Source organism: Agelaius phoeniceus, chromosome 6, assembly GCF_051311805.1.
Source record: "Agelaius phoeniceus isolate bAgePho1 chromosome 6, bAgePho1.hap1, whole genome shotgun sequence".
NCBI lineage: Eukaryota > Metazoa > Chordata > Aves > Passeriformes > Icteridae > Agelaius > Agelaius phoeniceus.
The window spans coordinates 15,467,915-15,485,497 of NC_135270.1; the positions used below are offsets into that span (position 1 = coordinate 15,467,915).

Genomic DNA, 17,583 nt, shown 5'->3' on the forward strand with positions numbered 1-17,583 from the left:
AAGTAGACACATTCATGGAAATCTGTGTGATATCTTTTAAGAAGTATAACAGCTGACAACTTCGAACCAAGAATGCCCAGTGATCAGAGAAATCTTACCACAGAATGTTCTAAAAAGTCAACCTCTTAAAAACATATGTAAAATTCAATTCAGGGAAAATTGTATCATAGTTCTTTAGTTCAAAAAATTTGCAACATCACATTTCTGTTGTCCTTAAAATAAAATTGACTGGCTTCCAGCACTGATAATTCCCCCATTGAATTCAATGAGCATAGCATGCAGCTTAGATAGGCATATGGTGTTCTTTACATATGCAAAGTTCTTCGTTTATTGTCACTTTCTTCTAGAATTTCTTTCCCCAACCCATTTTTTCCAGAGATTTCTGCCTAGAAGGCAGAAAGCTTAAAAGGACATAAGCAGAGAGAAGGTTGTTCAAACTCAATGCTTTGCTTTCATGCACACTGGAGGAATCTGCCAGCAGCACATTTTTACTTCATCAATTCAGCAAGAAACAAGATTGCTCTTCAGTCGACATTCAGAAGCACCAGCCTGACAATTAATACAGGCATGTGACACTGAACAAGTAGGGAGAAGGTAAAAGGAAAAATCTTTTCTTAAATCCAGCCATAAACTTAATGGCATTTAACAAGTTCACCACAAGGTTTAACTGGAGAAGGATAATTAGGAAATACACTACAGCAGATATGGAAATACAGAAAATGCCACCTTTGTGGCCACTTAACAGAACCTGAAAAAATAGTGCACGGAAAGCAGGTTGAATATCAAATAGCTGCTTTTCTCTACCTCTGTCAAGCCACACTTAGAAAATTAAGGAAATTCTTTACTTGACACCTCAATGCATCAGTCACAACAATCAAAAACATCTACATGGATGGAGTGCTGCTTCATTTCCAGCTCTCATTAGCACAGAATTCCTTTCTTCATCTGTCTTGTCCTGTCTATTAATGGGGATAATTATGCTGACCTCGTTTATAAAGCACTCGAAAATCTACAGTTAAAAATGTTCCTAAACAAGTAATTACATATAATAGCAATCATGTATCAAACTTCAGTTATCAACTCATCACATGAAAGCAAGAATCCGATTGTTCCTGGAATTAGACACAAAATTCAATTTCTGCACCGACATTAGCTTCCTAGTACTTCCATCATTATTACTACAGCTGCATTATGCTAAAATGCACTAAAGAACCTGTCTACCACTGACTGACATTTTGAAGATTTTCCAAGCTTTGAACAACAAAAGACCCTGGACTCTTTTCAGCACTAATTTCCATGTTAATAATTTCCATCTTGTTAAACAGAGATACTTTTGACCAGCATCAAGCTTAGGTGCTATTCTGAATCTGCAGCCTGGATTGTTGCAATGGCTCCAGGCTAAAGCAGGCTGTAACACTTTGCAAATGTATTTTCCTGTTATATCCATCAACCCCTCCCTCCTTACAGGGGCTGGTCTACAAGGCCACAATTTCATCACCAGCACTTACTGTCACCAGTTTCTCTTCTTCTTTCCTCTACATCTATATGTTACTTTCCTCCTTTCAGCTGCACACAATGCTCATAATCATTCAGTATGTTTGATGTACATATTTTTCTTTCATCTTGTGCTACTAAAAATGAAAAAAAGGTGAGAGGATTTGTAATAAAATTAAGCTACTTACCAACTATTGCCAGATTATGCTCTGAGCCACATGCAATCTGAAAAAGAAATATGAATGACTAAATCAGAACCTGCCTACCAGAAGGAAGACAGTCACAATTATGATAGGAAATTAAAAATTAACCCGAAACAAACAACTACAGTTTTTAGGATGCAAAATCAAGGTTGAAGTGTTCTCTCTCTTAAATGGAATTTCATTTGTAGCCTCACTTAGGGGCTTAGTGGCAGGAGTGCACGATTGTTTGTTTAATAAAGAGGTATTTTCTTTTCAAAATGCAGACATTTCAACCCTTTCAAGCAAGACTGGCCATGATTCTGCAAAAACATCACACCTTTGACAACACCCACTGGATCCAAGAGGCACAGAGCAAACACAGATTAAGCCATACAGAAGCAGCTGGGAATCAAAAGGGTGATGAAGATTTCCATCTCTCTTACCTATACTGTTTTTCCAGCTGACCCCTGCGGAACTGCTCAAAGCATACAGGTTCAGTGTGATAAACCTGATGCAATATGATCCCTACAGTCATTTGTCTAGAATGGAGAAAAACTACCCTGGGACTCGACCCTTCTGTTAGCTCTTTAATGATGGAAATCAGTTACGAATTTCTTTTCAAAGCAAACTTATGGTTCAGGTATTTTTCATCCTTCTTTGTAGCTGCTGTGAACATGTCTGATGTTTAAGTTGCTTTGGTGTACTGAGTTTTTGTAAGTTGCCCACCAATGATGGTAACACAGGCACCCAGAGCAGCCCCCTGTCCTTACTGCCAGGGCTTGTCTTTGCTACAGAATTTCTTTTGCAAGGTCACTGCTGGCATAATTGTCTAATGTAAGAGACTTCACTTCACACAAGGTTACTCTGCTGAGTGTCCTCAAGTTTTTAATTTAAATAAAAGCAACCCCCTCAAAATCCTGTATCCAGTTCACTGTCTTGAAAGTACTTGCCCATTATACCTAATACTGAGCTGGAGAAAATTAATAAGCACATTCTTCCTAAAGAATATTTGCAATGGCAAAACATAATACAGGAGTATGTGCTCAATTATATTAAAAACTAGAAGTCCATACCATCAAAAGTTTATATGGTTGTGCGCATGCATAACTCTATAGCTTTTACAGCCAGAGAAACAGCTATAATCACCTCCATGTCTGCAGAACATAAAACCATAGAAGTTAATAAAACAGGCCTTGTGCTCAGCTCACTGTGCTTGAGTATTTACTGGTGAAGAGATACCCAAGACTGACACACTGAGTAGCTTGAGCTCCTGTGTTACAAATGAGCACCACAATCACTACTATGCACATTTTACTAGTGTCACAACTGCTACATGAAAACATTATGGCAAAGCCATCCCAACACAACAATGGCAAGGAAGAAGAAAAAGACTCTTTAGAATAAAGGTGCTTAGACAACACATTAAAGCATTTGGGAAAACAGGGCAAGAAAAATAATTCAAGTGACAGCACATTCCAGCATGGCCTCATCTTCAGAAAAATCAAGACAAAGCAGCAGGAAAAGCAATGCCTTTGCAAGAGCACTAGCAGGACTGCATCGAGTCCTTTATTCCACAATACTGCAGACAGGAAAAGCTCCAAGTCCCAGCCACTAAAATACCTAAATCACTGCCATATTCCACATCTCTATCCTTACCACTAGACCGAGCCCTACACAGCAGCAGGGCTGGTTCCTAATGCCTATTTACTGGCTAATGCTCCCACCTGTGCTTCTCAGGCTTATAAGCTGATGCCATGGCAACAAGATCCACACATGGAAGCACATGCAAAGGCTTTCTAGCAAAAAAAGCAAAATTCTCCTCTTCACCAAGTGCTGAAAATTGGATATATTGAAGTCACTGCTAATAGAATAAATAAATTTTATCTGAGGTGTGAATAATCTTGGCTAATTCCCTCGGAAATACACTGACACAGGCAGAGATTCAAAAGCATTGGCACAAAAGAACTGCTCAGGCTGGTGGCTGACACTGCCAGGACCCGCTCCAGAAACACTACATTAAAAAAAAAAAAAGGAGAAAAAAAAAGCCCCACACGAACAAGGTGTTATTTAGATTGTAAAAAACCACCCCTGACAAAGAAGCTTTTTTTTTTTTTTTGCTACATCCAATAGCAGCAGGTACAGAGCCTGCAAAGCAGATAAAAGAATGCTGGTGATCTCAAGCAGCTTTGCTCATGTAGCTGTTACTCTGGCCACCATTCAGAGCTCCCACCAGCCAGCCATCAGGCTGTGAGGAACTCAGTCAAATTGCTGTGTGACACAGACTGGCCAGCCCTGGGGAGCTGCCCCCAAGGCAGCCACTCATGGCCAACATGCTGCAGCTCTGGCACTGATGGGGTACAACCTACTGCAAAGCACAAAAACACCTCTTCTGGGGGGTGAAAGGCACCTCAGTGACGTGCCAGCTTTAACTGGAACCAAGTCAAGTGGTTCTGCTGAAGGCAGTGCCCTGGATTCACCCTCGACATCCCAGAGCAAGGACAGCACACACCCTGTACCAGCAGCAGTTCTGTGCTCCAAAGTAGAATTTGCCCAATTTAGAGCACAAGGTTCACCACACCTCTGCCTTATCACAGGGTGTCACCACCTGACAACACAGACTGACTTTGTAGGAACCCCCAGATTAAAAAAAACCTTAGAGAGCTCTAAATTTAGCTTTCTGGAACACCTTGTCCATCATCCATGCTCCTTGCTGCAGGCTATACCATCCACCCACAGGATTCCTGCTGGCCTGCACACCTATGCCTCTGGAGCTCAGGAGGGACCACACCACAGAGGTGAAGCAAGGCTGCCACAGCTTAACGTTCACTGAAGCCTTGCAGGTATTTCACAACATCTTTCATACAATAAAGTTTAAAATGTGGCACCCCTTCTTCTCTGTGACTCCCCACAACAGGCAACAATCAGCCAAGAGTGATTGATTTGCTGGTACAAATACAGACCAGCCAGAGAACAGCATTGCTGAACAGATACTTTATGCTTCCATTAGATGTAATAAACTCTTCAGTCAGTGCAGGTCACTGGGAGAAGCCTGGTATTTACTGCAGCAACTATAATTTTCTGGCTACTTCTCTTCTGTCCCCACCCCCAATGCGCTGCAGAGAAATTAAATTCCAACAGACATCTGCATGCTTCCAGTAGGTTAGTACATTCAGGGATGCTTATAAACACACAATAATGCTTTCTAATTGGGCAATAATTTTACATTATGTTTTAATTGAAGAAAAAAATCACTAAACTTAATGACAAATCAGAGAGACTGCTACTGAGCAAAGCATTCTGTGAGCTCAAGAAACACAACTCCCTACACAGTAAAGAATTCACACTAAAGTTCTCAGTTTGGAGGGAAACTGGAGAAGTTGTGAAGGATATTGTGTTCTCTATATAAATGATCTCAAGGTACGTGACAAACGTCTGTAAGGCAGGCAAAGAATGCTTAGGGACCATTTCACCCAGAACTTATTTACCTTATTATCTGCGCTCTTTCAACCATACATAAATTGTTTGTTTCTTCCCTTAAATTGTGTGCTAGCAAGCTGTTTTGTACCTAGCAATGGCTGTGGTTCAGATCCATCCATCCATCCAGAATTAACACGTCTGGTGTAGGCAGCCAAGGGACCAGCATTTTATTAATCATAAATAGTATGATAAATAGCATCATCACAGACATAAACTGCAAGGATGGTGAGGAAAGACCTTAGCACAGCAACCACAAACTCTGGGCAAAACACCAACACCTTTCTGCAGCCTACATATATGCTTACGGCCCAGTCCTCACAAAAATTAATTGACTGAATGTAAAATCAATGGGTTATGCAAAAAAGAGAAAAATATTTTATTCTTAAGTGAAATATTTTATATCTTAAAAACACTGCATGAAGAAGCAAAATAATGTTTAGCACATGTTATATAAACATTCCCATATATACCTGGGTGTGTGTGTATAGATACAAAAAAGAAAAAAAAAATATATATATATGTATGTATGTATGTATGTATGTATGTGCATATTAGGAAAAGAAGGTTATCTACTACATAAGATATTTATCAGGGAAGAAAGTTCAGACAAAACATTTTCTGTCTGGGATAGAGATCTCACCTTTGCAGACAGCAAACCAACACATACAGGACAAGACTCCTGTGGATATTTAGACATGCAGTCTCCCTTGGATTTCAGAGGTAATTAAGAGACAAAAACACCTTTTGCCAACCATCCCCTAAGGGACTTCCAAGTACTGTAACAAAACAAGTCTGACAAAGTGTATAAAAATCCAAGTTTCAGGCTAGTACCATGACCACAAGGCTATTCTTTCTTTTCTTTCTGTAACCCCAGCCCTTTGACTGAGTGCAACCCACCAGGAAAAAAATGGAATCAGACCTGCAGGCAAAGTCAACCTCCCACTGCAGCAGAGGGGAAGGGACAGTACAGGTAAGGGTGCAAGGAAGGGGCACAGGGAGTTGGATTCACAAGAGGGATTACAGGATGAAAAATCACAAGCATCCAAACATCAAGGTGTTAAACTAGAGCAACAAAAATACCTCAATTCCATTTATTTTTGTTTCACCACCCTATGAACGCACGTTAATTCCCTTCAGTGCAATTATTTCCCAAAACATGAAAGGCTGTGGAGGCTTCTATCACTTCTTAGAGATGAGAGCATGAAGTACAAAGAAAATTTTTAAGGATGAATGAACTGATGTTTAAGTGGCATGCAGATTCTAGTCTCTGTCTTCCTAATTGCACAAAGCTCTTTTTCAGGGAGAGGGAGAGGGCAGGAGGCAAGGGAAGGAAACCTCTGAAAGGGTGGGCACATAAGTACTTTTATCCAGGACTTTAGCCATGGTATCTCATGTCTTTTGACAAATTTCACTGTAAGGAAATTGCCAGGGACAGAAAATGGCAAATTTTATTCCTTCTGAGATCAGAAGTCCTAATGGAAGGCAAGGAGGTGACCGAGAGACTGCAGATCAAAGCTTACATAAGGCAGGGGAATCTTCTCTCCCGGAGCTGCTCTTCCATGCCCTTGATTAATGTGTGTAACAACAATTTGTACTGTTTGACACCCTCGGTGCAACTGCATTTGTATGCAGAATTCTATTGATGTGTAAAAATAAAGTAAAAGGAATCTAATTAGCAAAGCTGTCCTGCTTCCAATGATCCTTTACTAGGAACTCTGTGTTCCTCTTCTGGATCATTTGACTCCTGATTGATAAGAAAGCAGCTTGCTAACCTAGTCACATTCCTTGGCCAGCATAAGACTAAGTCCACTTTAATGCAGAACATGCTCCTAGCTGTTGGCTGCAGCAGGTGAAAAGTAAGAGGGCTAGTGTCCTGTAGATCACAGGATATTTTCCATTTTTCATCAAGTTTTCTACTTAAAGCAGATTTTTTTTTATAGTTGTGTGATTGGCTTTTTAGTCTTGATGTAGTTTTACTTTCCCCTACAACAAGAAAATTCACAATAAAATTTAAACTGAATGGACATAATAAGGTGTGGAAGAAAACATTTCTTCTCAAAACACACCTGACCTAAAGCTAATGTGCCACGTAAGCAGACCTTTGCAAGCATGGAAGAGAAGAGGAAGCATTAAGGCATTGCCAGGCTGCAGTAAGCTTTCAAAGGAAGATTTTACAGCTCCCAGCAGCTTCCAGAGTTATGATCTACGCCCTCCCTGCCTGAAAGTAATTCCAAGCCTGCATCACTTGTAGCACAAGACACAAAATGCTTTTCCCCCCATGCAGCATTTCCCTTGCTTCTCTACCCACTGTTTTCAGAGTCCCATCTTCCATCCCTCAACATCCTGCCCTGCCAATTGCCTTACAGTCACCAAAAAGCCAGGAGGCCAGCACCAAGAGCTTGCCTTCACACCCCCTGTGCCATGTGACACATACACGTGTCCCTGCACACCTTCCCACTCTGTGACACTAACCACAGTGAGAAATTGCTCTGCTCTCCCCTGACTGAGCATCACACATCCAGAAAAGCTTTCTTGTGGTTAACACGGTGCAGTTGGAATTCTGTGATTCAGCCGGTGCACCTTGGGTCTCAAGTGCTTGCACATGATGGAAGCATTTGTTAAGTACAAAGCAAAAAACCAAAAAAACCAAACCACAAACAGCAACAACAAAAAGAACCCAACCACCAATAAGAAAAAAACACAACTACCCACAAATGCACAAAAACCCCCCAAACAGCCAAAATAAAACCACATACCAAAAACCAACTAATCTTTTAGTATCAGAGAGGAAACATCACAACCCCAAAACCCTGTCATTAGTGATAAGGCACAGGAGATGAAAATAAAAGAAGGAAAGAAAAGCTATTTGTTAAAGAAGCCAACATTTTCACTGAAGGTTTACATCACAGTAACCCACCTGCATCTCCTAAGTCTACTCGAGGGGAGATAACATTGAAAAACTGGTTACATTGAAAAAATTAAATATGGACTGTTTGCCTAAGGCTGAGAATGAAAAGACTGAGGAGGTCAACACAGAGTAAGATCTGTGTCCACCTATGAAAAGCACCTCATCTTTAGATGACTCCAGAACAACAAAAAGTGCTGAGATCTCAGTAAGAACACTCAGTGGTATTAGGTTTTAGTCGAATGACAAGAATGCAGCCAAAACAAGTGTGATAAAAATCTTTACAAGTCAGCAAGGTCAGCTGGCTCTTCACTCTTGCCTCAAGATTTTTCAATTAGTTCTTGTACCCTTCTTCAGGCAGTTCTCTCCCTCCCTTGGGGTCCAGAAAACATTAGTATCTTTCATTCCAGGAAAATCAAGCTCTGCCACTTTTGTATATCCCTCAGCCTCACTGGTCCATCAAAATTTTCCATTTTTGTAATCAAGACCTCAGCCACAAAGCAATTTTTGCCTGTCCTTTCATCATTTTTAAAATGAACCAAGTAATGGTCATTCAATTTCAGTTTGTTTCCTGTAACGAGCTCTCCATTCAGTCTTCATTATATTGTGAAAATTAAGACTGAAGTATTCCTACTGATTGAAAAAGAAATCATTCATCACAGCAGCCCTGGTAACATGACTAAACCTATGACTGTGCACTGCAAATCCCACAAGACCAAAATCCTTACTAACATTACAGACATCCAGATATGAGCTAGAGGAATGGGGTCTTCAGCAAATGCACAGCTACACCCAAGGGAACAACTTCACCATTTGTCTCAAGATTACTTTGATTTGGTTTGTTTCATGCACAATTCCCAGCTCCTTGCATTCTCAGTGTCACTCTCTCATAAACTGTATGACAGGCACTAAAATGAATACCTTATAATCTATTCAGGTTTGCTTTGGGGACAGCAACTAGTTTGCTCTTTGAGGCCACAAACACCATTTTGACATAAGAAATTAAAGAAGCCAAGGCCACAGAAACACGAAGTTTCAAAACCTCCTTACACACTGATTTGTCTCTACCATCAACACACACATCCTTATGATCAGATTATTCTGATGTTTTCAGGTCAAGAATTGTGGCTTGCAGCATGCAAAAAACCCACTCAGTATCTGTCTTTTCTTTCTATTGTACATGAAAACAGCAAAAAGACAAAAGTTCACCATAGCATATAAATGTCATCATTATCTATCTGAACGTGCTAATTTCTAGTACTCTGAAATTAATGCAATGGTTCTGTTAAACAATGATTACAGACAAACATTCTGTCAAAGTATGTATCATTATTAATAATTTTATAGGCTTAGAATAAAAGTCATGACAGCATGTTATTATTTGGAAACAAAACATTGAATTCCACTTAAACAATCACATCCTTTTGTGGATGTATAACTGCAGTTTTAAGTTTTGCAACAGAATCCGAGTTTCACATCTCTTTCCTTGTGGCAAAACAGTCCACTGTTTTTAATGCATTTGGAATATTTTCTGGAATATTCAGTGCAGCTGGGGAGAATCAGAGAGCAATCAAACACACATATCATGGGCACTGAGCTCTCAGGAACTCTGTTCTCCCCTCACTGTGCTGCTTCTGCAAGACGTGTCGCTACAATTCCTCTCCACAACAAACACACTGCAGTGAACTCGGGACACTCAGCCTGCAGGATTACACAATAGCACAAAGCACTGCATTTTTTTTTAGGGCTCAAAAGAAAAATAGCACCTCTTATGAAGTTCATACCCTCAAACAACTGACTGTCAGGGTAGTCTAACTGGATGCTGTGAAGAGGCAGACGGTGTCCCTAAAATACCCCCTTAAAGGAGGGAAGTGCTGTAGTGTGGCTGTGGCCACTTCTTTAGGGCCAGAGGGAACTGGCCCCACCATTGTCAGGTCTGACTTTGCTCACCCTCCATAACCCTTCTTTTCTAGCATGTGGGGTTTTTTCAGCATCCTTACAGTATTTTCTTCTTTCATATGCTTTTTACCCATGCAATCCTTCACAAAAATCTACATCCAAAACTCCTGGCAATATTATCAAAATAATACCAGTAATGATGTCATTATGGAATATTATCCCTATTTCATAGTGCAGAGGCTTTTTTACTTCTTCCACCAGTAAACCCAAATTTATGAGAGCATTTTAAACATCTCAGTTCAACTTCCAGACCTTGGATGTGGGAAGACTAATTTTCAGGGAAATTACTAAACGTTCAAGGAAGCTCTCATGCAAAATTGGATTGAGCTTTCATTTCTATGCTAGCCTGGCTGACCTTAGTGTGTACTGCTGCTTGTGTAAACTGGCAGTACACAAGTACAGTGCCATTGAAGGAAATAAAAAACCTACTTAATTTCCAAAACATTTCATGTCATTTGAAGGAAATGAGCAGGTTATTTAAAGTACTGGACTACTACTGTGTAATATCATTAGAAGCATCCTTTACAGGACCCAATGCCTTTGGGAAATATTATTCAAGATAACTAGCAGCTGTTCAAGAATGCAAATCTTTGCCTATTTCCAGCATGATACTCACTGACCTCTCCCTCCCCCACAAACATGCATGTAAAAATTGAAATGTTATCAACATAACTCCTAGCCAAAGAAACACCAGCACATTAAGAACTTCTCCTAAAATATGACACAGTAAATAACAGAGGAAGACAAAAACACTTTTTCATACACCAACTACCTCAACTTGAGGACAGAATTTTCTTGGTTCATTTACTTTCCAGAAGAGCTGCAGGCATGCAGCTTCTATATCCTTGTACAAGAATACCAAGCCATGAATTTTGCTGACTGTCTGCTCCCTTACCTCTCCAAATAAATGGTGCTTATGTCTTTAGGGTATCATGTAACTCTGCTCTTCAATGTTGGATTCTCTGTTTCTGTAGCACTTACTAACAGCACAGCTCCCTAAAGCAAGCTTGCTGGAAATAAATAAAATGTAAACTTGCTTAGAGTCCAATACAAAAATTAGTAAGAAAGCTCTTCTGAATAAATAAGTTCACCATTTGAAAGGACTCAAGGGGTGAGACTGAGCCCTGATACTAGACACAAAGAAAGAATCAGGGAAAAGAACATGTCTGAAGAGGCTCTACACAGCTGATATAAAGGTATTTTTATTAAATAACTGAACTAGAGAATCATAGAATCATTCCAATTCAAAAATATGCTTGAGAACATTGATAAAGATACTGAACAGGACTGGGCCTGACACTGAGCCCTGGGGAACACCACTGGTGACCAGACACCAGCCAGACTCAACTCCCTTTTCCCACCACTCTCTGGGCCTCACCATCCAGCCAGTTTTTACCCACCAAAGAGTGCATCTGTCCCAGCCATGGCCTGCCAATTTCTCCAGGAGAACACTGTGGGAAATGGTGTTAAAAGCTTTACTGAAGTCCTGGTAGACAACATCCACAGCCCCTTCCTCATCCACCCAGCAGGTCACCTTGTCAGAGGAGATCAAGTAGGTCAAGTAGGGCCAGCCTTTCATGAGCCCCTATCTGATGTCCCGGCTGTCCTGCACGTGCCACATGGTGGCACTCAGGACAATCTGCTCAGGGACCTGCCCAGGTACCAAGGTCAGGCTGACAGGCCTGTAGCTCCCCAGGTCCTCCTTCTGGCCACTCTTGTAACTCAGTGTCACATTTGCCAACCTCCCCAGTGCATCAGTACTGCTGATAAAGGATGGAAAGTGGCTTAGTGAGCATTGCCATGAGCTCCCTCAGTACCCTCAGACAGACTCCCTCAGTACCTTCTGACAGACCCCTCCAGCCTGAAGACTTGTGTGTGTCTAAGTAGTCACTGACCATTTCCCTTGGATTATGGGGATTCATTCTTCTCCCTCTCTTCCAAGTCAGGGGACTGGTACCTGGAGAACAACTGGCCTTCCTATTAAAGACTGGCAAAGAAGGCAATACAACCTTTTCCTCATTCTCTGTCACCCTATATCCCCCCCACATCCAATAAAGGATGTAGATTCTCTTGTATTTATAGAAAGATTTTTATTATCTTTCATGGCAGTAGCCAGATTGAATTCCAGTTGGCTTTTGACCCTTCAAATTTGCTCCCTCCATGACCTCATGACATCCCTGTAGTCCTCCTGAGCTGCCTACTCCTTCTTCCAAAGGTGATAAACCCACTTTTTTTTGCCTCTGAGTTCCAGCCAAAGCTCCCTGTTCAGCCAAGCTGGTCTTCTTGCACCAGCTCTTCTTTCAGCTCATAAGGACATCCTGCTCCTGTGTCTTTAGGATTTCCTTACTGGAAAATGTCCAGCCTTCCTGACTTCCCTGCCCTTCAGGATTGCCTCCCAAGGGACTCTGTCAACCAGGCTCCTAAAGAGTTTGGAAGTCCACAGTAACAGTTCTGCTGACCCCTTTCCTTACTGCTCCTCCTACAAAGGGAGCAGGATGGATAGTGAAGGTTCTGCAATATGAATTCATTTAGAGTTCTTGAATCAAACCTCCAGAAGAAGTTCATAAAGCTTGATAAATGGGCAAGACTGAGACAGACAAAATTTACCATGGTCAGGTGGAGCATAATAAATCTTTCTGGATACCAAAAAGAATCATTTAGACTGTTCAAATATACAGAAAGATTCTAAACTAGTTGGAACCTCTCAGGAGAACTATACAGCATCACTGTAGACAATTCACCAGAAATATCCATTCAATATGTAACAGCAACACAAAAAGCAAGAAATTAGATTAGTTTAGTCCTAAGCACACAAGCAGTCCTGGTAATTTATTAATACCAGTTATTCCACAAGAAACACATATTTGATAAAGACTTTGATTTAAAGTCATATTTCTAGGACTTCTCAGAGCCAATTTGTCTTTTTTTAAATGGTTTTTTCATTTTTTTGTTATTGCAATTGTGTATCTCTCTAATTTCCTGATCAGAATGCCATACACTGTCCAGGCAACTGCCTGACAGAAATCCAAGTATATTAGGCCTGTGTTTGACACTGAGGCATTTATCAAGCTTTTATCTCACAAAAAGTAGGTATCACATTAGACTGACAAGATATATTTTCCATAGTCACATACTCACTTGCAAGCAACTACATCATAATCCTTTAAACTTTTATTGATCCAAATTCACGTCAGGCACACCATTACTTAGCCAAGGCAAATACCAGGCTGACAGGCCTAAAATTATTTGAGTCATTTTGTTCAGTCCTTTAAAATACTGGCAGGGCATTGTCATCCAACCAATCTTCTGAAACTTACCTGACATTCTGGGAAAAAATTATTCACATCAACAACCTATACAGCACTTGAGCCATCTCTCTTTAAATTCCCAAAACCACAAAGTTTCAGGTTTGATTTTTAAAATTCTACCTCTAGAGGCTGAAAAAAATGCTACTATGGAGAAGAGAATCTCATCCCTTTATGATACTCTTGCTTTTTCCCTCAAATGCAAAATAGAAAATTCTACTAACACAGAATTTGCCTTCCCAGGGTTTTGCCAATAGACATATTTAAGATGTTTTACTATTGACAGTGCATAGTCTCTTTTATTTGTCTGAGAGCAAACTCACCCTCAGTATCTTTTCCTATCCCTCTTAATTGGAGCTGGTCATTCTGTGCTGTGGTAGCTCACAGGCCAGGATGCAACCAGTGCCTAATGCTTCAATTCAGGGGAGTGGAAGGATTTCCCACCTGTTGGATATCCCTTAAAACCTCTTATTTCCAACTTGTTAATGACTTAGAAACAGGTAATGCAGTTTTTAATATAAAATGCCCACTTCTATATTTTTAATACAAAATGCCCTCCTCCTGAATAAATTGTGACCACAGTCCCTGATATTGCAATCACAACTTTTTCCATAAGGTTCCACACTGAAATATTTTGTTGCATCATGGCTTAAAGGAGAGCCAGGAGGGCAGAGATACTGTCAGTGGCTTCCTGCATTAATTCATCTGTCTTCCTGCTGCTCAGAAAGATTACAATATTCCCACATGCACAGAAGTCAGGCCCCTATCCTCCTACTGTTAAATCACATTTTTCCTGTTGCTCTCACAGGGTGGCTCTGTAACAGCACACAGGAATCCAGACAGACAGGACAATTTTTCAAATAACATTTCATGAGCAGTGCTATATTCTCATTATAAAAAGGAATGGATGCTTTAAAATAAAACCTGAAGACAGGAACACATTCCTCAATACAACATGAGAGTCATTGTGACTTTGTATATTTATATAATATATATGTCTGTATATATTATTATACTATAATTATTATCTATATTATTAGCTATTAGATAGATATTATTGATATTAGATGGATATCTGTAATATATCTGTATATTTACTGATCAGAAATCCCTTCACAATACCTACTTTCCTTTCAATTTAAAAAATATTAGTTAAATAATAAAATTTTTTAAATTTTAAAATCCTAGCTTCATCTGATACAACAGTCTATGCCACTTGACAGAAGACAAAATATAGAAACTGTCAAGAACAGTTTCAATATCTTTTATTAAAGTAGCAGCATTTTTGCAACCGATGAAAAGTACTGAGGTTATATTAAAGTCAACAGCCCACCAGACTTCACCACTAATTACAAAACACACCCACCACCTCTTGTGCATTTGTGATTCCAAGTGGCATCACTGTTTAACTGGAAATCAAGAGGCTGCAATTCTCCCTTTTTCAGAACCTTCCAGACATTTGGTGAACTCATTTAACCTAAAGCAAAATATGAAGCCCAGCTAAGAATAAAAACAACAGGAAACAACAACTTCCCTGGATATTCTTGAACCTGATTAAACTGAAATAACTGCATAACACAAAAACCCACCCTCATCTGCCTTGAGTTCTCAGTCAATCAGCTTCAGAAGTGATTTACCCTCACAAGGAAGGTCATCATGTGTGAGAGGTAAAGAGCCACTGCTCCAGTGTGCTGTGCAGGACCTGAGCTGTGTGTTCTCCTCCCCACACGTGATGTTTACACAGCAGCAAATAGCAGGAGTGTTGCAGGCTGGCAGTAACCAAAGATTTTGCCATTCTGACTTGAGCACTCTCTGGCCAGCACACCATTCCTGGACACAGAACATGTGAGAGCTGCAGCTCACATTCCCAGTCTGCCGATGCACATGGGGTTCAACATTTACTTCTTTGCCCAGGCTCTCCAACAGCCACACTAAACAAAAGCTCCATCCTCTTAATGGAGGTGGTCTCTGCACAGAACTGCTGCCCTGCTATTACCATTTCAAATAACAACACAACTCAAGTCCATCATTTCCAATCACTCAAAACACACTTAACCACTGCAGACAGGAAAAAAAAGACCAGTATCTGATTTTCCAACTATTTCAATATATTGGGTTATCATCTTCTGTAGCAGATTTCACCTCAAAAATATCTGAGGTATTGCAAAGTACAAAGCAGCACTTCTTCTCACTGGTTACAGCTGTGGCTGTTAAAGTCAGGCCTGCTCCTAATCTTTGCTAATTGGCCCAGCTGCAACTCCTTAGGGGTAAGATTACTTTCTACACTATTTTTATTTTCTTATATTCTATCCCACTACACCAACCTAGTGCTGAAACACTATGGTACTCACTGGGTAGGGGAGAGTTTGGTTAGCCATAATACCTTTAGAATCACACAACCTGAAAAATATTTTGATTCATTAGCTTACTTTTAATTCAAATGTTATATTATCCAATAAAAGACTTTTTACCTGTGCAGGAATTTCTGCTACATTTCATGTCTTTTTGAATCTTTACACCTTTCTCATATTTGCAAGCAGTTTTCTTACTAAACACCTGAAAAACCTTTTTTTTTTTAAAGAGCTTCCACCTATCCAGTTGCCCAAAGATTTTTTCATAGGACTACTGCTGGAGATGGAAGAAATCTATTCCTGAGCTCAGAGGATTGAAGCATTCCATAATTAAACTGCTGAGCACCATTTGTCATACATGTCAGACAATTCTGGCCATTCATTCATTGCTGAATTCTTCACATCACTTGTGTGAGGTGAAGCAAACCATCTGCAAGTGTCATACACACTTCTTCTCCTGGACTACTTCTCCTTTTCCTATCCATCCTCTCTTTTCACCTCTGCAGTCTCCTACCTTCTTTTCTTTCTGTGAGCACATGAAGGACATCCTGCATTCCCCCACAAGTAAAAGAACAACTGAGTGAAGTTACTGGGGAAAAGAGCTAATAGATGAGCAGAGGGTCTGTGAAGATGTTTCAGATCACTTGTAAGGGAAAACAAGGCACTAAAATATTCTGTAGATTTTCCTGGTGGACTTTACTCTATAGTCTGCCGTGATCTAAAACAGAAAGGGAAAAGGGACTGCAAGTAAAGGGGAGTGCAAATTTTCTCTTTTACCCTCCTGCCTTGGAAAATTATCAGGCTTTTGAACATTTCCCACCCTCAATTTCTCACCAAAGAGCAACCAACCTTGTATACAAGAGAGAACAGACTACTACTGCTAATTTACTCATACAGAGGAACATATTTAGCATAACCCTAAATTTATCACTATTAGGAACATATATAAGCCCATACTTAGAAAATAAGTTTCTATTTTGGATCTTCCTGAGAACAGAAGGCACTGCTAATTTTAAAACAAACAGAAATAAGAAAAAGCTTAAAATTAGGCTGCACCTTTAAAAAGAATAATTTCAGTATAAGACTGATGTACAGAGTGCAAAAATTTTGCTTCTTAAAATAATTTTTAAAAGAAGGATTTTTCACATGCTTTTTTATGCAGGCTCCATCTTGACTAAAAGGAAAGTACCAAACCTGAAAAGCTAAATTCTCCACGAGACTGCCTGAAGAAAGAGGTTCTTTCAGGTCAGGATGAAGGGCAGTAACATTCACCTCAGCCTCAGCAATTAAGAAAATTGTTTCCACCTCTACAGGCATTAGTCCCTTGAAAACTGAAGGAACAATCTATTCAATGCAAACATGAATGAAATGTTGACCAGACAGAAAAAAACGACTAAAAATATACTTTGATGACAAAAGACTCTTTTGGAGGGGGAAAAAAAATGAGTAGCTAGGCTATCCATTAAAATTATTTCCCTGGCTTCCATTCAGATGCTGTCCAAGCACAGCTTCATTGTTTGGCATGTCGCTTGCATCTCCTCACGTCACCTTCATTCTCTCACTCAGATAACCTCAGATAAAAATACACAGAGCCCTATTCTAGGAATCAGCAATATTAAACCAGGAGCCAGCAGCAGAAACTGGGGCTCTCTTGATTCATAAAGAATTTTTAAAGCCCTTTTGAACTACAGAGCACATAGAGGAGGGTGAAAGCTTTCATCAGACTGAGGCATAGTACACAGTCAAGTTCACTTCCAAAGCAGGAGGTGTTTGTTATCCATGGTGAGAGGGACATCCAGTTATTGCATCTGCACATTCCCACAGGAAGGTTGTGCAGCTGAGGGAAAGGAATGCTGAATCTGACATCCACTTCATCAGCCTAATAAATTTTAGATTAATTACAGAAAATT

General features: G+C 40.1%; 1 protein-coding gene across 1 annotated transcript in view; it reads right to left on the reverse strand.

Annotated features, from left to right (window-relative positions):
* SERGEF (secretion regulating guanine nucleotide exchange factor) overlaps positions 1-17,583 on the reverse strand; it is a 141,937-nt gene that overhangs the window by 61,671 nt on the left and 62,683 nt on the right. Inside the window, exon 10 of the mRNA XM_054634198.2 lies at positions 1,683-1,719. Coding sequence (XP_054490173.2) covers positions 1,683-1,719 — 37 coding nt within the window. The remainder of the gene's footprint in view (positions 1-1,682; positions 1,720-17,583) is intronic.